This window comes from Chlamydotis macqueenii, chromosome 5 (genome assembly GCF_036417535.1).
Source record: "Chlamydotis macqueenii isolate bChlMac1 chromosome 5, bChlMac1.mat, whole genome shotgun sequence".
NCBI lineage: Eukaryota > Metazoa > Chordata > Aves > Otidiformes > Otididae > Chlamydotis > Chlamydotis macqueenii.
This window is the reverse complement of record NC_141560.1, coordinates 27,814,608-27,837,436: the sequence shown is the minus strand read 5'-3', so window position 1 is coordinate 27,837,436 and position 22,829 is coordinate 27,814,608. Positions and strand designations below refer to the sequence as shown.

General features: G+C 47.3%; 1 protein-coding gene across 1 annotated transcript; it reads left to right on the top strand.

Moving 5' to 3' along the window:
* Nucleotides 1-2,427: 2,427 nt before the first annotated feature.
* On the top strand, nucleotides 2,428-22,220 carry PAX9 (paired box 9). Its single transcript, XM_086748586.1, has 5 exons — nucleotides 2,428-2,431; nucleotides 3,264-3,890; nucleotides 6,203-6,345; nucleotides 11,304-11,456; nucleotides 21,966-22,220. Exons 1-5 carry the CDS (start codon nucleotides 2,428-2,430, stop codon nucleotides 22,218-22,220), a joined length of 1,182 nt encoding a protein of 393 aa, XP_086604712.1.
* The last annotated feature ends 609 nt before the right edge of the window (nucleotides 22,221-22,829 follow it).

Genomic DNA, 22,829 nt, shown 5'->3' with positions numbered 1-22,829 from the left:
GAGCTTTTCCGACAGGATCCCGTCAGGAACACACATTGAGAAAGGGAAAGAAACCAAATATCCCGGAGATCAGAGGCGGGCTCGGGGGTGGAGGGGTGGGAGAGGGAAGGAGGGGGAACAGACAGGTTGGAGGACTCGGCGGGGGGGAAGAAAAGGACACGATTGTGAGCACAACGGGCACAGATGGGGAGAGAAGCTGCCCGGGCAGCGTGGGAGAGCAGCACAGGGTCGCGCCCGAGCATCCCCGGGGGAGCTACAAGGGAGTACAGCGGGGCCAGAAGCCGTGGGGCAGGGTTTACAGCGGCCGTGCCCGGGCCGCACGCCGCCGGGCCGGCCTGAGGCAACGGGAGGGGACCGGATGGGATGGGACGGGCCGGACTGGGCCGGGCCGCGTCTGCGAGGCGGCGGGCAGAACCGGGTGGGCAGAGGCCGGGCCGGGCGGGCAGACTCGCCGGAGACCCCTCTACCGACTCCGCACGCCGTTAACGCGGATCGGAAGTTTTACGGCCGCGCACCTCCTTCCATTGTTTAATTACATAATTAAGGTAATTCAAGGCTGGATACGGGTCGCGCTAGTTCAATGCCTCCTGCCTTACAAATACCCAGAGCAGGTCAGCTCGCAGTGCCTAAAAGAGTTCCGGCTTCAGCAAGAGGCTGCGAGCATCGCCAGCGCGGCGTGCCCGCGCTTTCGGACGAGGGCATTTGGATGGAGGAGGCGGGGAGAGATCCCCGATCCCATTTACCAGGGGTAATTTTATCTGGGTTGAGGAAGCACCACAACTTTTAAGTGTGATATTCTGAATTTGCAACGTTTCTGAAATAACCGTAAAACTGCCATAGAAAATTTGCTGGTTTTGGATATCTTGTTTGGTTTTTTAATTTATTATTATTATTTTTTTTTAGTCTCCGTGGAGGAAACAGAAGTATCCGCCGATACCTGCGAAAGAACCACGATCGCCCTCTTTCCACCACAAAGCCTCTGGAATATGCCGTTAATTTCTGGGCTACCTCCTTCAACATCCCACTTATTCCTAACTACACACCTGCGATATGTGCAGGCTCTGAAATCTAGCTCAATTAATTTGTTTTTTTTTTCCCCTAAAAATATCTTACAAACGTTTCAATTAAAATAATATTTATGCAGTGTTCATACACACCAGCGACATCAATTTCGTATTTTACTCGCTGATATTTCGTGCACTCCGGTCACTACATTATTTCTTTTCACGTTTTATTTCATTTATGGAGCCTCGAGACTCTCTTTAAGAACAAGCAAACAAGCAAAAAATAAACTGAGAAAAAAAATTAAAAAAAAATGATAAATTTTTGGTTACAGTTGGGAAACCCGTGATCTCCGTGAGCAACACGGCGTGCGTGGGATGTGTGTAAGAGGCACATACACACAAGCTCACACATCAGCATCCGTACACCTAATGCCAAACCAAACACTTCTTCCATATACACAAACACGCCGTGACCCACATGCACTTCAGTTCCTACCAGCTCTGTTTTTCTTTCAACTGTTAATACGCAGCCGTGTCTCTGATAAAAGTCGGGATCGGCTGCGGGACGCTGACATTTTACAGTTAAGCGCAGTGCAGTGTTTAGCGCGGGGACTGAACCAAAAGCGGAGCGGGGTCTCTGAGGGCCGGGGGATGCCAGCGCCCCGGGCCTCGCAAGCTCCTGCAAGCCCCCTCCCACCACCCCCGGGGCTCATTTCCCGACCGGTTCGTAGTTTCCACCAAAAGTAATTCAACTATCACGGTCTTCTCGCGCACCACCCGTGAAATATTCGTTAGTGAAAAAAAGTGCTTTATTCTAACGGGGCGACTGGAAAGATGGAAGAACTTCTTTCCCGCGGGGAAACCGCGCGTGCGGCAAGAGATGGCCCTGCGTTTACCGGGGCGGGGGGGGGAGCCGCTCTGCAAGCCCCGACGCCCCCTCCCCAGTCGCTTGCTCTGGGAGAAGCGCGGGAAGGGGTGGCGGAGCGGGTGCCCGGCCCGGCCCGGCGGGGTGTCCGGGCACCCCGCAGCCTGGCAGGTGGGACGGAGCCCGTTGCTGCGGCTGGGACCCAGGTGCCCGGCCCGCCCGCCAGGCCGAGCGGCGGGGCCGCCAGCCCTGCGCTGTCCGTCATCCCCCCCTGGCCAGTAGGAGGGCGGCGGGGCCGCCCCCGGGGGCGGGCCCGGGGGAGCGGCGGGCGGCGGCGCCCGGCCCAGCCCAGCCCTGCCCACGTTGCCCTGAGGTTGAAATGCAGAAGTCAAGGCTCTCTCGCCGGGAAGCAGGTTGCCCTGTAGCCCCTTTGCCCTCCCGCCCGTGCTGCCTCCTCGGCGAAGATCAGAGAGCCCCGGGGGCCAGCAGCCTGCTGCGGGCAGGGGGTTTTGGTTTGGGATCGAGGGCGGCCCCGGAGGTGCCCCCCCGCTCGGAGGAATGGGTAAGTGTGGCTGGGAAGTGCGGGAGGGCTCAGGCGCTGTCCGGGGACGGGGAGCAGCCGTGCGCCGTCGTGTGCCGCCGCCGCAGCTTCCTTCTTGATTCTGCTCGTTGTAAAGGGTAGGGAGCAGGGAAGAGAGAAAAGCTAACGACCGCTCCGTTTATTGTGAATGTTATTAGGGGAGTGCGAGGCAGGACGGCAGCCGGGTGGACGGCTAGAGTCCGCGGCACGTTGTATATTATTCCTGACACCGATCTTACAGTTAACATTTTAGCACGTTGGTTTTACAGCCTGGTGTAATTGTGCTGTTAAGCGAGAGGCGCTAACGGCACCAGAAACGGTCTTTAAAAAGTTCGTCGCGACTCAGAAGCACCGCGCTGCCCTCGCTTCTCCCAAGATGTGACAGAATTTCCTCAACCACTTTTTCTTCCTCCCCCTCCCCCACGTCTTCGAAAATGTTGGTTTTTTTTTTTTTTTCCCTTTATTTTCTCCGTGTTCCTTTTTCCTGTGGCAATAAAGCTGACTTGTCTGTTGGGGCGATCTCGTTTTTCCTCTCTGGAATGTGCATTTTCGGAATATGCTCGATACGCAGTCTGGAGAGCTCCGACATTTGTTGCCACGGGTTTTCTTTATTTCTCTCTTTATTTGCTGTCTTTTTTTTTTTTTTTCCTCCAATTTCGGGGACATCTCGCTATCATAAAGAAGCGTGCTTGGAGCGGCCGGGGGGTCGCCGTGCTGTGACATCTGCCTTGCCATGAGGAGCAGCCCAAAACCCCCCACCCTGTTCTGAGCCATTCGCCCTGTCCGACGGGTGTCTTCGTGTGTTTCCTTGCAGAACCTGCCTTCGGGGAAGTGAACCAGCTCGGTGGGGTGTTTGTCAACGGGAGACCCCTGCCCAATGCCATCAGGCTGCGGATTGTGGAACTGGCGCAACTGGGCATCAGGCCTTGTGACATCAGCCGGCAGCTCCGCGTTTCCCACGGCTGTGTGAGCAAAATCCTGGCTCGCTACAACGAGACCGGCTCCATTCTACCGGGGGCTATCGGAGGCAGCAAGCCTCGGGTCACCACCCCCACGGTGGTAAAACATATCCGGACCTACAAACAAAGGGATCCGGGCATCTTCGCCTGGGAGATCCGGGATCGCCTGCTGGCCGACGGCGTGTGTGACAAGTACAACGTGCCGTCGGTCAGCTCCATCAGCCGCATCCTCCGGAACAAAATCGGGAACCTGTCTCAGCAGGGTCACTACGAGTCCTATAAGCAGCACCAGCCGCCCCCGCAGCCGGCTCTGCCCTACAACCACATCTACTCCTACCCTAGCCCCATCGCCGCCGCGGGAGCCAAGGTGCCCACCCCTCCCGGGGTGCCGGCCATCCCCAGCGCCATGGCCATGCCCAGGACGTGGCCGTCCTCCCACTCGGTGACGGACATCCTGGGGATCCGCTCCATCACAGACCAAGGTGAGGAGGGGGCGCCCGGGGCCGCGGCGGCAGCCAGGCAGGGCCGGGGCCTTTCGGTCCCCTGCTCCTGGGCTCCGTCCTCTCCCAGGGTCGGAAGGGCTTGCGTCGGAGAGCCCTTCTCCTTTTTTCCCCAGCCCGGCACTGAGCTTACCGAAGGACGCGTCCCCGAGCAGATCGGGGGTTCCGAGGCGGGACAAACGGCGCACACCGGCCGTCACCGCTGCCCTTCCCACCCGGGCACGGGCGACCTTGGCCGGAGGGAACGGCCCAGGCTGCGACGGCTCCGGCCCTCCTGGTCCTCCCGGTCCCGTCCCCGGCTCTGGCTCGCTGCCGCCCGCCGGTGGCAGGCGCCGCCTTGGCGTTACCGAGAAGTCTATTTTCTCTAGTTTTCGCAATCTGGCCAAATTTGCTCCGGCAGGAAGTTCAAATGTCACCTAATTGCTTTCATTCTGATGCTCCACTTTCCTCCGAAGCGGTGGTCCAGGAAAACAAAACCCCCACGATTTGCTCCTTTTATCCTTTCCACCTTCTTTCTGCTTCTCCGCCTGGAAACCGCGTCCTCTCTCCCAGCCGCTCGTTCCACTTTGCCGCCGAGAAAGGGACATTTTTTCCATTTCGGTCTCTGCCAGCGAACTAACAGTGAATGTGGTTAAAACAACAGTCTAAAATAACCTTCGCCTACAGCGATCTCTGTATCCCACTCTTCCCTCCCAATTAGGGGGGGGGGGGCGAAGAAAGAGTGTGATTTCTGTTTTCATTGCGTTTTTAACGGCAACAATCCGGTTCCAGCAGCAACTTCAAATGAAAATTGATCCTTTAGGCACCGCGGAATATTTTTCTTTTTATTTTATCAAAAAGATACTATATTTTTTTAAAGCAACACGCACACACAGAAGTATTTTTTATTTATATTCATACATACAAAAATATGTAAGTCTTTGTCCCTCTTCCCCCTCTACTTCACGATATGAACTTTATCCTCAGACCGCCCTGGCACAAACAAACGTGTTTCTCAGTTCACTTGAACAAATACATGCCTGGCAATCTTCGCTCTGTGCTAGGGAGAGGTAGTGTTGGCAATGGGCATGAAAAAGAATGACATTACAATCACAACAGAATCGGAGCTTTGGGTGGGTTGGTTTTTCTTTTTCTTTCTTTTTTTTTTTTTTTTCCTTCAGTGAGCTCCTCTTTTATTAACACCACATTGGCAGGCAGGCAGGCCTTTGAGGGTGCTGCTGGATGCCTGGGTATCTGCCCCGTTTCTCCCAAACCTCGGAGCTGCACATATCTTTCCGCAGTGCAAAATCTTCCCCCCTCCCCTTCCCAGCAGTGAGCCGGGGCTGCTGCACGGCCGATGCCGCAGATGGGGGCTGCTCGCCCTTGATTTATAGGATAAACTGACCTTGCTGACACGGAAAGGAAGCCCCTATTCATGGGAAAGTGTGAGATCAGCAGAAAAGGGCGCTCACCGAGAGAGCTCAATTTCTTAAGACAACTTCAGATTTGTGCCTTTCCCCCGGCCCCGGCGAGGGGCCGAACGCGGCGGTGTCGCGGTGAATCCCGCTCCCACAACGGCTCCGGCGGGACCGCAGCCCCGCAGGCTCCCATGCGGGAGCGAGGCTCGGGGGAACCCCCCCCCGAGATCCCCGGCGGGGCCCGGGGAATTTGCCCGCCTGCAAGAAAAGCCCGGCATTCCCGTGCCGCGGCTGATGCGTGTGTAAATAACAGCAGTTTTATCTCCCCCCGTCCCTTCTTCTCTTCCTCCCTTTTTTCTTTTATTTTCCCTTTTTCTTTTCCTTTTTCTCGTTTTATAAGAATTTCTTTCTTTGTATTTTGTTTGTTTTGGTTTCTTTTTCTTTTTTTTTTTTTTTCCCTCACAAACTTGTTTCGAGCCTGGCTCATCTGCAGCCGTGTCAGGGTTACTTTTTAACAGGGGGTATAGTTTGTCCTCGGACACACGCACACGCGAGGCCATTCCCGTAAATCCCCCTTAGGAGATCCTGGGGTTACAAGTGCGAGGGGGCAGCTCCGTCCTGCCAGCGCGGGGACCAGCGACTCCGCCAGCTGCGGGTTCGGCTGCCTGTCGCTGCGTTCAGCGGCGCGGAGGGGCCCGACTCCGGATCACCTTCCCCGGGGGCTCCCGGGTGGGTTAGCGAGGTGCAACGGGGGTGGGGGGGGGGGAGGCGGACAGGCTTCCCCTTAGCTCTGCCCCTTTCCCGTAGGGAGAGGGGGCCGTCTCCAGCCCGGAGCAAAGTGCACGGCATCCCGGCCCCGGCCTCTAACCCCCGCTTTCCCCTCCCCGTGTTTCCCAGCAGTGAGCGACACCTCGCCTTACCCCAGCCCCAAGGTGGAGGAATGGAGCAGCCTGGGCCGAAACAGCTTCCCCCCCCCGGCCCAGCACGCCGTGAACGGGCTGGAGAAGAGCTCCCTGGAGCAGGAGGCCAAGTACAGCCAGGTAAAGACAGAGGGGGGGGATGCACACGGCCCCTGAGCTCGGCCTCGGGCTTGCGGCCCTCGCCCGCGGCTGCCGCTCTCGCTTTCGGGCGAGTGCCGGCCCTTCCCTCGGTTCTGGTTTGCTAACGAGACGGGCGGCGTCGGGAAAGAGTCGGGCTCCCTCCTCCCCCTCTCCTTCCCTCGCCACAGCCCCCCCTACCCCCCGGCAGCCCCCAGCCCACCGTTCTCCCGCCCCGCAGGCACCCGGGGGTCGCCGCTGCACCGGCCCCCGCCGCCCGCCCGACCCCCGGCACCCGTCGCGCCGCCCACGGAGCTTTGCCCACGGGCCCCCGCCTCGGGCCGGGCCGGGCCGCCGCCCGTTACCCCGTCCGCAGGGTAGGCAGGGGAATAATTTGAAAATGAGGTGTAATTGCTTCCTACATTAAGCATTTTTAAACTCTTAAGTAGACGGCGAATTTCCTACGTTTTAATTGCAACACAATATAACTGTTACTTAATAAATCTCTGTCTAAATCTTTGTACTTGCTAATCAAATCCCGTGCCAGGAGAAAAGCTATAAAAGGCTCAGCTCCTACTCGTTGGGCAAGCGCAGGTTTTGAAAACTTTTTTTTTTTTTTTTTTTTTTTCCGTGCGATGGAAACACTTCAAAACCTATGCGAGGTTTCTCAGATACACTGACTTCCCGGCCCTTCGCTTTGTTATGCTTACAACTAAGTCGAGGAAAAACCACGGGGTATGTTTAGCGTGTTCCCATTCAAAGACTGAGGTCCTGGACATATTTTTTTTTCGAGTTCTGTCTCTGGTTTTGGATTCTGTCTCGAGGAGACTTTTGTATCTCGTGTGCGGTGCTGAGCGTAGCTGAATCAGAACCTTGCAGATTCAAGATGTGGAGTGCGAACTGCGGCAATGCTTGCAAAGGGGTGAATGAGGCAGAGTGGGAAATGTTGTAGGCCCTCAAAATTGAATAAGCCACCCCTTAATGCTGTCCTGTTGATTTTGTGTTACATTTTTCTATTATCCTATTATTATTCTGTCCCTTTTATAGCACAAATGATATGCATCGTAGTATAGCCACCACTTTATGGTTAGAGTTAGATTTTGAATTAATATTCATCCTTCCACAATTTTCTTTAAAAACAAAACAAATAAAGTGTTAGCGGTCTTAGTAAAAATGATGGAAATAGCTTGTTATTATTCTGTTAAGAACAGCTGTACCGCGTTGCGTTGTCTTAAGATTGCAGGCTGGGCCTTCTGCACACAATTCTGCTGAAATTTTCACAGGATCTGGCTCACAGCTATAAACTACTGCCTCTGTTGCTATCTCATTTCCCTTAACAGATGTGTTGAGGAACAAGGTTACATAAACCGGGTTATTTCCAATGCTGTTGTTGGAATGATTTTTTGTCTTTTTTCACCCTTTCAGTATTTATGTTTTCATCTTCATAATGTATCACTGTTCTACTGTCAATCCCAGTCTTACTTTAAAGTTTTGTTCAGCCTGAAAAATCACCTGATAAATGTAATTTAAACATATTTGCTATTTAAAAATGCAGCAAATTGCTATTAATAAAATTGAATTCATTGATCAAAATACATTGTCCAGAGAGTTTAAAAGAGTAGAAAAGTATTTATCCAAAGGTCATTTTCAGAATCATGCTCACTAAATGAAGACACAGAGGAGATTCCCCCCCCTTCTCGATAATAATATGTGTAAACAGAATTCGACTTGCAAATTTCTAACGCATAGATCAGTCTGTTCATGTAGTATTCAGACTTGCTTACCAGCAAGTTAATTCACGTGTACATTAATTGCTTTGTATATCTCAAGTTTACTACCTTGCTAATTTAGAATGCGTTCAGAAGAAAATTCGTGTCAAATAAGGATGCAAAAATGTGATTTTTTTTTGCAATTTTTGCAATATTCTTTTTGCCGAAAGATTTGCACAAGGTGCAAAGTGAAATTTAAGAACCGAATTCTTGCTGCACGTAGCGCTGACTTACTAGCTGTTGGTTTGCTGAAGGGCAGTGAGTTCGAGGTGACAGTCTGTGACAGTAACGTCTCACCGAAAGTCTCTGACGTCCTTCGATCTTTTCATAGTCTTTTGCGATGCGTACTGCTTTGGGTGTAAATAGATGAGCAGGGGACAGGAGAGAACATTGGTTCATTTGTGCGAATCTACCAAAGGGGTATCTGGAATGGTGGAAGAATGGGGGAGCCACAGTAATAATTTATGTGCCAGAGGGACTACGGTGAAATAGGCTCTGTCTTTGGACTGCAGAGTAAATGGTATTTTTCTCATCTTCTTTGGGCAAAGCTAATTACAAAAGCTGTGTCTTAAGAAGGCAGACAGCAGATTTCCCCCAGAGAAGAGAAGCGATTGTTCTGTAATATTCCAGTTTTATGTCTGTATTACCAAAGTCAGCGGCGCCTAGAAGAGGAGGAGAGCAGCAGGGAATCAAGTGTGCGTGTTTCACTTAGGCTTTCCAATTACACAACGGGAGCAGAGGGAATGCGCTCTGAAGCACATTAACAAAGGGGTTTGTGCGAGCGATGGGGAATTCTGCTGCTTCCAACAAATTTCAGCTATACATTTTAAATGTCAGCAACATTTAAGACACAGGTTCACCTGTCCGCAGCTTGCAAAGAGCTCCATAGCTAATAGGTGAGTGAAGGACTTGTTCCCTCAGCCTTAACCATGGAAGATGATATTTTACTTCTCAAGAAATTACCTGAAAACTCCATCTGCATAAGAAAGGCTAGAAAAATGGAGCCCAAAGAACAAGATCTTCTTGTACTTTTAAACTATATTTATCTGATCCCTCCTTTTGAATGATATGCATTTATGTTAACACTCAGGATCCTGCAGGCTTTTTACAGGTGAAACTTTTACTGACCTCCCAGGCTCGTCAGCCCAGACTGATCTCTTCGATGGGTTTGAATGGCTGCCTTTCACCCCTTGCCCCACGCATCAGTAGGAATTTGGCCTGGGAAAGGACTCCACAAAAGAGGCAGAAAGACTTCAGCTTTTTGCCCCAGCAATATGTAGCCACACTTGTTTAATATGAAACTGAACCTCTGTGTGTAGAACATTTTTCATTTTAAGTATTACAAATTTCCTGGTGTCTCTGGGGCCTTTGTTTGCGATGCTGTTCGGTACTCGAGTTTGGGGAGTTGAAAGCTCAGTCTGCTGCAGCCTGGCAGGCTGTGATTCCGTACCAAATGTTCCCTAGGAAATCCGTGATGCCTTGTCAAGTTTCTATTAATTTTTAATTTTACTTGATGTCCCAAGTTGTTGTTTACACATAGGGAATTGTATTATATTTTCCCAGTGCATCACATTCACATGTTTGTCACACAGCTTTGCAAACAGAGCGACTGTGAATCAGAGAGAGTGAAAAGGAAAATAGATTTTTCTGAGAGCTCGGCATTTCATACAAAACTCAGTTGCACTGCAGTATTTATACCTAGAGGCACATTCAATCTGGTGTTGGGGGGACATCTTCTACAGATAATTACACATTATTAATACAAAGGATGAGTATTCTGAGTATTTTGTGCATCATGCAGCTTATACTGACAGCTGAATTAGGAAAAAAAATATTAGCTGAAATAACTGAAATACAAACCTATTTGTACTCTGCGTCTGAAATTAAAGCTTTTAATAAATATGTATCATATTTAAAACGCAGTTTTCAGACATCTGATGCTTCTGACTTTCTGGATTAACGTCATGGATGTGCAAACTGAAACACTTGCGGTCTGTGTTTACACATGTATGAAAATGCAGAAGATCTGATGTATGTCTGTACGATTCGTTGGGAGGCAAATAGCTTTGGAAACTTTTTTTTTTTTGGAGTTATTTGCTGTGTGCATTTGCAGGAAGCAGATGTGCACATTGCCAAAGGGAGCTGATACTCATTAATGGAAAAAAAGCTTGTGACTGGTGAGGAGTCTCAGACTAAGCGGTTATTGTGAGCTCGCTCATGGAAAGGGTATGTTATTCCAAGGCCTCATCCCAAACCTACCGGACTTGCTGAAAACACTCCTCCTGATTCAGAGGGGCTTGTGAACGTGGTTTGAGTGAAGTTTTCCTCTGACATATTAGGCAGACCCCAGAGTTTCAACCGCTTCACCTCCACCTCAGCTGAACTTCCTCAGCTGTTGGTGGCTTGACTTTTCGGCTTTGCTGGGGTAGTGCTCTCTGTCCTTTTGTGGCACTCTGATTAGGGGTCATGAGCTCTGTGTGCTTACAACACACAAAGGGAAGGCTCCATTTTAGGGCAAGTGATTGCAAATAATTGTGGGTGCAATTCTGGACAATTATTTGCACAGAAAATGTAGGCAATGTAAATATTTAGTTCCTGATCTTTGAATGTAGATGAACAATGAACTGTATAAGCAGTGGCCAAAGCAGCTGTAACCGTTTTTATCTGCAGTGCTTAGAACCCACAACATACGGTAACTTCTTTGGGAACAAGATGAAAATGCAACCTTAAACATTATGGCCAATTACATGACCCTCCTATACAGATTATTTATGGAAAAAATTAATTAGCGGACTACTTAGTTGGCATTTTATATTCTGACTCCTGATGCCGGCAGCTGGATTCCTGCTATTGGGGTCTGTGCAAAATCCATCAGTGATTAAGGCCCAGACCTCCCGCTCCTCACCCATACCAGGGAAGGGGGGGAAGATGCTGAGGAGAGGTGCTTATTTGCTTTCTTGCCATTGTACCCAGCAGCTGTGTTAGCATAGTTCCTGTCTGATGCAGGGGTTCAGGCCTTGGCTTGGAGAGTGTCTGGTTCTATGTCGCTCTCATTAGGATCTCCAGGCCAGTGCTTGTTATTAAAATAGTGTCACTAAGACGGCTTGCTTGAGGTGTAGGCATCCATGTCATTGCATGTTGTGGGTGAGGGGCATGAGCTGATCCCACTACATGCACCCGATTCCTCCCCAGGTGATCTGGATGGCACCCCATTCGAACCCCATTTGTGAGACCTGCCTCTTACTGGCCACCTGCTTCCACGGCCAAAACACAGTGCCCTGCCCACCAACCCACATGGCTTCAGGGCACTCCACCCGGATGAAACTAATAAAGAAAGTCAGAGAGGTGAGTGAATGGGTATAATGACACTCCAACTGCACTCTGAGCACCCTCCGCTCAAAGGGCCCCGACCCGCCAGGAGCTCTGCTATGACCAACAGGACCATGAACTGAAAAGCGAGAGTGGTGGGAGATACCTATCACAGCCAAGGAGCAGAGTGCCAGGGGCAGGGGGATTAGATAGGACTCAGCCTGTTCTGTCTTCTGCTGCTTGTGGTAGAGTAGGAAATAGATAAAAGCTGTGTTTGAATTTATCTGTTGTGGCAATTTATCAGCTCTTAGGAATTGCCTATATACCTAGTCATACCCATATACCCATAGTCAGTAGTCAATGGGCTGTGATTTCACCCAGGTTAATTTACCAGCTTCCCAGTAATTTCCTCTGCAGCATCAGAGGTTTGTTAGACAAAGGGAGCCGCTGTTTTGGTTCTCCCTGAAGAGGACAAAGTCAGGACTTTTACCAGTTTGACCCCATATTTGCCCAGCTTCTAGCCATTAAGAGTCCCTTTGATGTCTCTGTGTCTGTAATGTTTCCTTCTTCCAACCTCAGCTGCATTGAAATAATGCCAGATTTAAATGACAATATAATGTTAAATGTATTATATTAAGAAGAAATTTTTCATTCAACTTTTTGCTAATACATTATAATTTTAAGCATCAGCATAGAAAGAACAAATGTTGATGCTTTTCAGTGTATTTCCTTGTTTAATGTCCATGGGTGCCTTGCCCAACTCCAGATTTTGCCAATATACCAAGGGGGAATTATTGTGCAAATCTGCTCTAAAACGGTGGGAATCTGTTGTTAGTTCCTACTCAAGGGAGTTTGCTTGTATGGCACAATTTTTTTTTTCTGAACTTTCTTTTCCTTCTCGTAAGCATAGTATATCCGTCTGAGGGAGACTCAAGTTGGATCTTTGTCATCAAAATTAAGCTTTATGCTCATAGCAATCAGAATCTGTTTTCACGCCACTTTGAAGTAGTCTGGTTGTGAGGTTTGTTAAATAATAGACTATAACCCAAGACCCGGCACCTTCACTGGGAAGACAGTGACTTCCTTTTATGTCATCCTTCCTAAACTGGAGTATGAATGGAAAGCAACCATTCAGTGAATGTACAGACCTTGCACCATAATCTATGTTTGGGAGATATTTTAGGTGGACATAGTACTGTGTGCTGTGTGTGGTAGATCTGACTTCACTGTGAAAACCGTCTAAACACATCTCCCTTCTGAAGAAGCATTGGAAACCCTTGCGCTTCCCTTTTCCCTTGGAGTGCACTTAGGTTTTACAACAACCTCCGTCCACCTTGTCTCCATCGTGCCTTTTTCTCCTACCTCTCTTTTCCTGTGTTGTTTTTGTAGTGGATTCCTCAGTCTCTGAGAAAGAGTTGGTTGTTGTTTTTTTTTTTTTTTTTTTTACTTTTGTTTCTGCTGTTTGTTTTGGAAAAGACATAAAATGCCCTTGGCCTCTTTAGGAAAGGATCGCTGATGGTGTGTAAATTCAAGTTACAGTTACTCTTTCCAAAAGTGGGTTTTATTTCCCTGAAGAGGCTGAGATTTAAAATTTGATAAGAAAATATAATTAAGAGTGATCTTGATGCATGTCTAACTATAGTTAAAACACTCAATTGGTATTATCTGATTTCTGTGTTATTCAGTGCAGCTGGGGATGCTTATAAGGGAAGGAAACAACTTTAAGTTAATAAAAAAGCACATTAAATACAGGGAATGGGATCTGCTCATTATTAAGGAAATGAATGAATTATTTTAGAAGGAAGTAGTGTGATTTTCTCATGCAGTACATTGCAATGCATTGGACTTAGTAACACAAGAAATAACTGTAGAGAAAATGGCCTCTTTGTAAGAGACACCGTATAGGATTGGGCCACTAATTAAGTTTGGAATCTTAAAGCACTCAAGCATGCAAATAACCCTGTTTTAATTGTGGCTTCAACTAGAACACCGGCATTGCTTCATATGACTTCTAGTGAAGGAGAAATGTGGCAATTCACCATTCTTTAAAATATCCTTCCATTTTTTAAAGCTCAGTCTTCTGGGAATCAACCCAGCTCAGCTGAGCAACAGACTTGTCCCTTCTCCATGTGTTATTTCCAATGTGTTACCACTGTCCGGTCTTTCTTGAAAATAAAAGCATATGTTTCACAGTAACATCCTACTGACAAAATGTTCCCCCTTCTGTTCAAGGTTTTTTGAACATCAAAATTCAAATGACAGTCTCCTCACTTTTCATAATCTGATCTATTCTTTTCTGCTTGTAGTGAAATTAATAGAAAATGAAAGGGGGGATATGTTCAGTAGAAGAAGTTCATTCATCTCAGAATATGGATATATGGTCTAACATGAGCTACGAAAAGATTTTAGCAAGAAACGTTTCCAGTGTTATAGAAAGACAGCAAACACCGGTTTGCAGGATCATCTCTGGCTAGCTTATTCACATATGTCTTGCCATCTGAGTAATTTTATTACATTTTTCTTAAAAACATTTTTTTAAGTGTTATGATAAACTGGAGAAATTTACTCAATGCTTACTTTCGTAACCTTTATTTTTTACGTAACAGACTTACCTGTGTAGACACGTTAATTTCAGTGGGACGCTGATCTGAATGAGTGTTTGTAGGATCATGTAATTTTTCCCATTGATGCTGCAGCACTGAATAGCAGCTTCAGAATTACCTCTAATTTAGTTAAGTACAGTTTCTACTGAAACATTATTTAAGGTTATTAATTTTAAAACCTTAAAAGAAACATAGGTGTATTACTTACAACTTTAGGTAATGCCATTTTCCTAAATGAGATTTCCATTACAGGCGTGCTGCTGATGTTTTAGTTGGAAAATTTGTTTACTCTTCCCTTGGGATCCCATATGTTGGTTTGATTTATAAATCATATTTAACCGCCAATTAAACAGGGAGATTTAGCATGTTTGCTTCCTTTATGTTTGCAGTTTGTGTTTGATTGCTCCTAGTCTTGTTGCCATAACCTTTTTGACTGATCATGTGCATGTCACTAAGAACATGAGATATCCTCTGGGTTTTTAAGGTAATTTGCACTTCCGATTGAAGGACTAGATACTCAGCTCCGCGTTCCGCTATGCTTTTCCCTTGCTGTGGAAAAAATGAATTCTCCAGTAGCTACTTTGTGACGGCATTTTCATGACGTTCAGAAAAGATTCAGTGTTTCTGGAAATTATTTTAAGTTTTTCATTTTGAAAAATGAGCAGTGAAAGGGTCTCTGTCTGCAGAGCTACGGTAGCGTCCCTGCAGCTGACGCTACTGCCAGCACTCCCAGCACTTTACTGGGGAGCTGCTGCTGATTTGTTTTGTTTCCTCTCAGCGAAAGGCTCCACGCTGGAGGATCGAGGCAATGCGCTGAGTTTTCTGATCTGAGAACAGGGAGGATTAGTTCCATTCAAGTCACTGTTAGAATTGAGAAATAGAAATGAAGTGGCAACCTTATTCTCCAGAGGTGTGTTCCCCAAGCCCTGGCACGGGCTGAACTTCCAGCTGGGGCGTTTGGGCTGAGTCACTATCCAGGCTCAGTAGGGCTGGTGACTTGGGTAACTCAAGCTTGAAGCCTATGTTGTTTCTCCAGAAACACTTTTTTTTTTTTTTTTTTTCTGTAGACAAGTAGAATACTTCTACAAAACAAACACTATGCAATAAATTATCCATTTCATAAAATATTGTAAGAATTACATTACAATGGGCAAGTGATTCAAATAACTTGAAATAATAACTTTAAAATAAGAGGAATAATTCATGTTCTTTTGGACACTTACTTTAGTGTTAGACTATAAAACTGAGGTAGCATCCACCTGTAGCATCAAATCTGCTCTCATTTGTATTCATGTAAACCTGAAATGAGATCGTTTGCATCAAGTCTGTGATTTTGAATGGTAGGGTCATTTTCTGAAACATTTAGAAGCCACATGGGAAGGGATCGCAGGAGACAGTCTAATTTTGATACTGAGAGAACACATATCTAGCAAGCAAAAGGCAGAGAAGGAAAAGTAGAGAAGGGATTGAAACAAAACAAAATAATATCAATTAGTTACAATATAGAATTTGCATTTATACCATGATGTCTGAAAGTGGAATGTATCTTGTGTGCTTCTCTGGTATTAACATGACCAAGGCAAAAAAAAAAGTCAGGTAGTTTGTCCAACATGGATTGATTGGGAAGTTTGCTCAGACAGCTTGTGCTCTGTATCTTCCTCCAATGCAAGAGAGAGGAGGCTGAAGCTATATGACACATTGTACCAGTGTAACCTTCATAACAGAAATCAAAGGGTGCGTGTGGGTTATCTCTGGTTTGGAGAGGAACTGTCCTGACTTCTAGGAGCCCAGACAACTTATTCCAAAGACAGTCCCACACAAACTTGATTCTAGACTTTTCATCCACCCACCTGCTCTGTGTCCCAAATCCCAAACAGACTGAAAACGACCATGATGACAACAAAAAGCATCTCTAGTTAGTATTGTCCCTAACGTGTCTAAAACTAAAAATTCCCTCTGTTAAAACTACTGAACCAACTCCTTCACTGGTTAAAATACATGCAGTCCATTTGTTTCAGCAGCATCATTTTATGTGACCTCAAGCAAGACTTTATGTCCACCTTGGCTTTGAATTCTAGTGTGAATATTTCTTTTACTGGTACTAGCGTTTATCAGCAGTAACTCAGCAGAAAGACACCAGACCGAAGTTGCAATACTGACCCAACCATTGTTGTTTTGCAGGTATTTTTGTGAGAACATGTTTAGCTGACTTTGCAAACCAGTGGGAGGTCATGTTCTAGGTTTAGAACAAAATTCTAAAATTTTGAAATACTTACTCTGTCAGTTGTCTCAAAACATTGATAGCAGCAGCAATTCAGAACAAACGTCTTTGTTGCAGCCGGACAGTAAGCACTTTCAAACAGGAACCCTTATCATTTGCCCAGCAGAGGTTCTTGTTCAGTTAGAACTACATGTTTGTTTGTTTGTTTTAAAAAATTAGATTTCCCTTGAAAAGCAATGGTTTAAATTAAGAAAAAAAATATTTATAGAACTTAAAAAACAGGTTCAAGAAGCTGTGCACTTAAAACAAGTTCTAAGGGTTTTAAAAATCCATAAACACCATGGGGTTCTTGCACTCCTAATTATGAATGTTTAGATTTTGGTGCTCATTTCCTCTGATTGAAATACTACAGGATGAATTATTCATCCAGTATATATGGGGTCATGGAACTTAATCCCCTCCATTTATTTTAAGTGAATGTCATGTTTGTAAAAAGTGCCAGATTGACAGACAAGATTCAAGCCTTCTGATAACCTACATATTGTATTTAAAGCTGTTTAGAAATAAAACCTCTTGTGGTTAAAATTATTGGGTCAAGTCCTTCACTGATGAAAGTCAGAGATGAAAACCAGGGTATTTTTGAGTAGCATAGTTTTAAAGCACATAAGGTGAGGTTTCCTCTATCCCCTCAGCTTTGAATTCTGCTGCTTTATGACTGCTTTACGAGTGGCTCGAACGTCCCTTGAAGCAGAGCCGTGCTTCATGCTGGGCCAGTCCTCACCATTACCCAGTGCCACCTTCTTGGCTGAAGGCATCTACTGGCATCCACATCATCATGGTTTTGAGTGGTAAAGCTTTATAGCAGTGGACCTAAAATAAGAATGATTCATTTATTCAGTGACAATAGCTTTCCAGCATTGGTGGCCTCTGCCAGGTCACAACTGGCAGTCCCTACACAGCTACATCTGTGTCCTACCTTTAGTAGTTATGGCAAGATCTTTCTCACATTCAAAACAGTTGAACACTATAAAAACACCAGTTATCTCAGTTGCAATTTACCTAAGAGGTGGGGATGAGGGGATAAAAGTGTTGTTCATCTGTTATAAATCAAGATAGGTATTTTTTTAAATTAAGCTTTTACAAAAACTATCCAATTTGTAGTCATGACCCATCTGTTTTATGAGTAACCAATGTAATTCACTAGTAAACTAGAGCTTCTCCAATAATTACAGTTCAGAGACTTTCATTTTACTTCATGCCATAAGACTATACTAAGGAAGGCCACACGATAAACAGAAGTAGGGGAACATATATATGATTTGATTAAATATTCATCAACAGTGTCTGAGTTAATGCGAGCTGTTCAGGAGCTCAGATTTGCCCCAGATCATGCAAAGTGATCAGTCTCTGATCACTGCCAGGGATTTATTGAGAAATCCCTGGCAGCCTGGTCTGTAGGAGCCGCAGGAGGCCAGGACATGAGTTCAAGCGTCAGTGGACCAGCAAGGAGGTGGCTTTTTTGGCACATTGCCTGGTACAGATCTAGCCTGTGCCCACTAGGACACTGCCAGCCACTGCCCCAGCATGGGGTGAGGCAGGGCACAGCCCAGGGACTCTGCCCAACAGGCTGTGTGGGCCAGGCCACCCTGTTCCTGGCAGAAGAGGGGAGAGCCATAGGGCTATGTATTGTATGATGCTGCTCATCCTCAGATGTTGTAGCATCTGCATTTTCAAAGAGTGCTCTAAGAAGAAGTGCCAGTGGTTGGAGAGCATCCTACAGCGTAGCAGTCTGTACAGCATATGGGAAACATTTTCTGTTCTTCTCTGTGGCACACGAGGACTCTGGCCTTTCCCAGAGCCACACGTGGTAGAGAGGAGGAAGTGACAACACAGGAGGCTAGAGGGACATGTGCCTGTTCTGCAGCATAGGAGGAATCCTTCCAAAAGCACAGTCAAGCACATGATCGCTCATAATGAGGAGTCCTACTTAAAATGGCTTTTCCAGGCACATCCTTGAGCTCACGGCTTGGTACCAGCCTGCTTGGGAGTGGGCAAGCCTGGAGGAGCAGGGTAGCCTTGCAGAGTCCCAAAAACCTCTTCTGAGCCTCAGAGGCTGGAACTTTGGCTGCCCTGTGCTCCCACAACAACTAGGAGACTCTTCAGGGACTTGCCTCAGGTTTTTCTTCCTTCCAGCACCCCTTCAGGGTTTCTGTAGCTCTCTGTGCAGGATCCCGTTGGGTTGTGGCTCTTGATGTCCCAGTGAATGTCCCAGGTTTAAACCTGGCTTTAGTGGCTCTACTGCCTCTGTGAAAAGCTTTTTGTTGCTGTTTGTTAGAAAAAAAACAGAGAGGTGCTCCTTTCTTGTTTCACATTCTTCTGAAAAGCACTTCACACACTGGAAGAGGCAGGGAGCTTAGAGAACAGCCACTTTTTAGGACCTCTCGCACTTTTTACTTTCCAGTAAAGTCAGTGAAATAATTTTCCCTGTGATTTAAGAAGTGTACTAATTTACAGTGCAATTATTTGAAGGTTTGTATTAATTAGTATTGTTGCAAACGCTGATATTTAGAGCTGAGGTTAAAGTGTAATTCTGAGACACAGTAGGGGACATGTAATTTGAGTTGAAGGTCAGGTCACATATTTGGATTTTCAAAAGAATAAGGCAAGTTCAGCTTCAACAAAGTGTTTATGGATTTGGAATGACAATTACGTTGCTACTGCAGCTGTATGCCTTGTACTAATTAATATACCTATCGGAGTCTTGTAGCTGGGATGCTGTCACTACCTCCCGCTGTTTTAGATTGCTGTACACGTTTATATTGACTCCAGCAGGATTACTGCTTGGTTTCCCAAGTGGCAATGGGAGGACAGGCCAGGCAGTGGAACTGTGACTTACATTGGTAGGAAACTCATGAACCTGAAACCAGACCAGGGCTGTTTAAGGAGGTAAATACTGGACATTAGGCCAGTGCAATCCAGGCAGGAATTGAACAAGTGAGATGTTAATAAACATTGTCGTAGTTCAGCCCCGATCGGGACCAGACTACGCAGTCTCTCTCTCACTCACCCCACCCTCCGAGAGAACAGGAAAGATAATATAAGGAAAAACGCCTCGAGGTTTGAGATAAGGACAGGGAGAAATCCTTAAAGTTACCATTACGGGCAAAACAGACTCGACTTGGGGAAAACTATTCATTTATTACTACAAAGAGCAGGATAAGGAGACAGAGGACAAGATAACTTCCCTCCACCCCTCCCTCTTCCCAAGCTTAACATTATCTCTACTACCTTCCCCTCCCGAGCAGCACAGGGGGGAAGAGGGAATGGGGGTTGCAGTCAGTTCATCACACGTTGTTTCACACCACTGCTTCATGGTCGGGGGAAGAACTCCTCACATTCCTCCCCTGCTCCGTTGTGGGGTTGGTCCCACCCCTACGCCACAGTCCTTCGTGGAACTGCTCCAGCGTGGGTCATCTCTTCCACGGAGTGCAGTCCCTCCAGAACGGCTGTCACAGCGGGCCCTCCACGGGCCACAGCCACCTTCAGGCATCCACCTCCCCCGATATGGGGTCCTTCACGGGTTCCAAGTGGATCTCTGCACCTCCGTGGACCTCCATGGGCTGCAGGGGGACAACCTGCTCCACCATGGTCGTCACCACAGGCTGCAGGGGAATCTTGGCCAGGAGCTGCATTACTCCTCCCCCTCCTTCTGAACTGACCTTGGTGTCTGCAGCCGTTCCTCACAACAGGCTGGCAGATGTCTCTCAGGATCTTTTTTACATCTTATTTACTTCTCATCTCCTCTCCACTTCTTGCAGCCGGGCTGGGCCAAGTCAGGCCCAGTCGGCTGCCTGGTGAGAGGCCAGAGGGTGAGGCCTGCAAGGCCCATGAGGCCTGCGCCTCCCGCTCCGCGCCTCTGCCCCCACTCAGCTTCTTCACATCTTCTCTTCTTTCTTTTTTTTTTCTGTTTTCCCCTTCTAAAATACGTTATCGCAGACGCATTATCATGGCACATTCTGCTACCAATTGGCTCGGCCTTGGCCAGCAGCAGGATCGCAGAGGCACTATCACGAAACATTCTGCTACCAATCGGCTCGGCCTTGGCCAGCAGCAGGTCCGCCCTAGGCCCGGCTGAGTCCACTGAACAAAGGGGAGCAACTTCCAGCAGTTTCCTACAGAAGCTACCACCTTAGCCCCCCCCTCACAAAACAAAACCACGACAACATCATGTGAAGTTTTAGCAGAAACAAAAAGTTTGTTTCATTTCTTAACTCTGCACTATCCAGGTTAGATCCAGTTCTACCAGGTGATTAAAAATGACAGATGCTACATGATTTGCTGAATTGATACCTGTTCTTTCGTATTCAGATAAGAAACATTTAAAGGAAAAAATACCACCCCAAATCCTAAAATGTAAATACTACCCAAATCGAAACTTCGTTTGTACCTGTTCCACTGAAGAAGCATTTACAGGGTGTGAAATACACCACCAAACACTTTTTATTTAAGTAAGGAGTCATTCATTGTGAAATCCTGCCGTGGCAGACTGAAGGACTCTCCCTTCTCTATTTAAATATAAACCCTTCTCCTCAGTCTATGGAAGGACCTAGGAAAATAGCTTGCAGGAAAAGACCCAGCCCTGCAATTGTTTTGTGCACAGAAGCCCTATTGAAACCAGGAGAAGCGGTGAGCAAAGAACATTTGCAAGGTTATATCCCAAGTACCTAGAAAACAGATTTTTAAAAGACATCACCAATAGTAATAATACTGTAGTTCTGACTCATGCTCTGAGCAAACAGTTACCAAAGAGTTTAAGATGTTCCCACCTCCCCCTGCAGCTGCTTGTTACCTCCCTCTCTGCTCCGGGGAGCGTTGTTTCGGGATTTGTGCCCATGCCTGCCCGCTGCAGCTCACGGCTGAGCCCACCCTCCTTCGGGGCTGGGGTAGGCGAGGCACTGGGATAGGTCCGTCTCTCCTGCTTCTGGTATGGCCGTGGTCACTGCACACCCAGCCTAAACTGCTGCAGCACTTCCTGCTGGGGCCCTGCCACGGTGGCCAACACCCCATGTCAAATTTGGGAAAGGTGGGTAAATATTATAGCCCACCTGCTCTAACCCATGGGACTTACTGCCAAGAAGATGAAGGTGCTCCCTGAGAGAGATAGGACAAACTCATTGCAAATACTTCCAGCAGTAGCTCTCAATTGTAATGATAGTCACCATCGCTGGAGGTGTTCAAAGAATGTGTAGACATGGCACTCCAGGACATAGTTTAGCAGGCATGGTGGTATTAGGTTGACGGTTGGACTTGATGATCTTGGAGATCTCTTCCAACCTTAAGGTTCTATGATTCTATGATTAGATACAACCATGGGCATAAGGAGTCCCTGAACAGCAGCTTGCTGGAAGGTGGGTGGAGGTACGGGGGGGCTTGGCGGTTCCTGCCCTGCTCTCGGTGTGTTTTTCCTAAGCATCTGCTGCTGGTCCCTGTTTGGGACAGGCTGCTGGGAGAGATGTGCAGGGCTGATGCGGGGTAGCTGGTCTTAAAAGCAAAGCACGATGGGGCCACTGAAATCCAAGGGAGTGGCTATGAGTGGCTCTCTGGGTGTTCCCACTGGCCGTCGTTATTGTACAAATTCCCAACAGCATCTGTAGGCAGTTTCTTCTATGGCAAATCTGCTGTGTCTTACTCTCTTAGAAATGTTTTTCCCTTTCCTTTCAGGCACCCAACAGCCTCCCAGCTGTCAGCAGTTTTGTGTCGGCACCAGCCATGCCTCCTTACGCCACGCCAGCCCAAGTGTCACCTTACATGACGTACAGCGCTGCCCCATCTGGCTACATGGCCGGCCACGGATGGCAGCATGCTGGAGGCACCCCGCTGTCCCCTCACAGCTGCGACATCCCCGCCTCGCTGGCGTTCAAGGGCATGCAGACGGCCAGGGAAAGTAGCCACTCGGTCACGGCCTCTGTTCTCTGATGCAGGAGCCAGTCCAGGACCACCACAAGCCTGCTGGCTGGTCGTTCCATGAGCCTGGCTCACGGATTGCTCTCTTTGTGCTGGCAATACCTGGCATTTCTCCTTGTGACTTGTCTCCTGTAAAACTTTTGGGATTGAAAGAGCTGAAGACAAGATCAGAAACTGAGAGAAGTGTGGTGTTGTGCTCTTGAAGTAAAGACGTTGCGTCCCTCAAAGGGCTCATGGAGCCTTGTCCCACTCTCTCTTGGTCAAACCACACGTATTTATTCTTAATCATCACAGACTTTCTAAATGTGCAATTGTTATTAAGATTTGTGTAAAAATCAATAAAGAAAAATCATCACGGAAAATTCTGCTATGCCTCAAATCAGCAAAGGCGCCTAAGTGGGAGAAGTTTTCTTATTGCCTAGAGAACAACCCTTTCATCGACATGGTTATTCAATCCACTGCTATTAAGAGATCACTTTTTGGTTCTTTTGTTGGGTTTTGGTAATCAAATATAGAACCAGGGCAATAGGTGGCTCTCAGATTCTTCTGGCATGTCGCCATCGTCAGGCAGTAGTAATACCTTTGTGCTTTTATCCATTTGTAAATATAGGCTTTTGACAG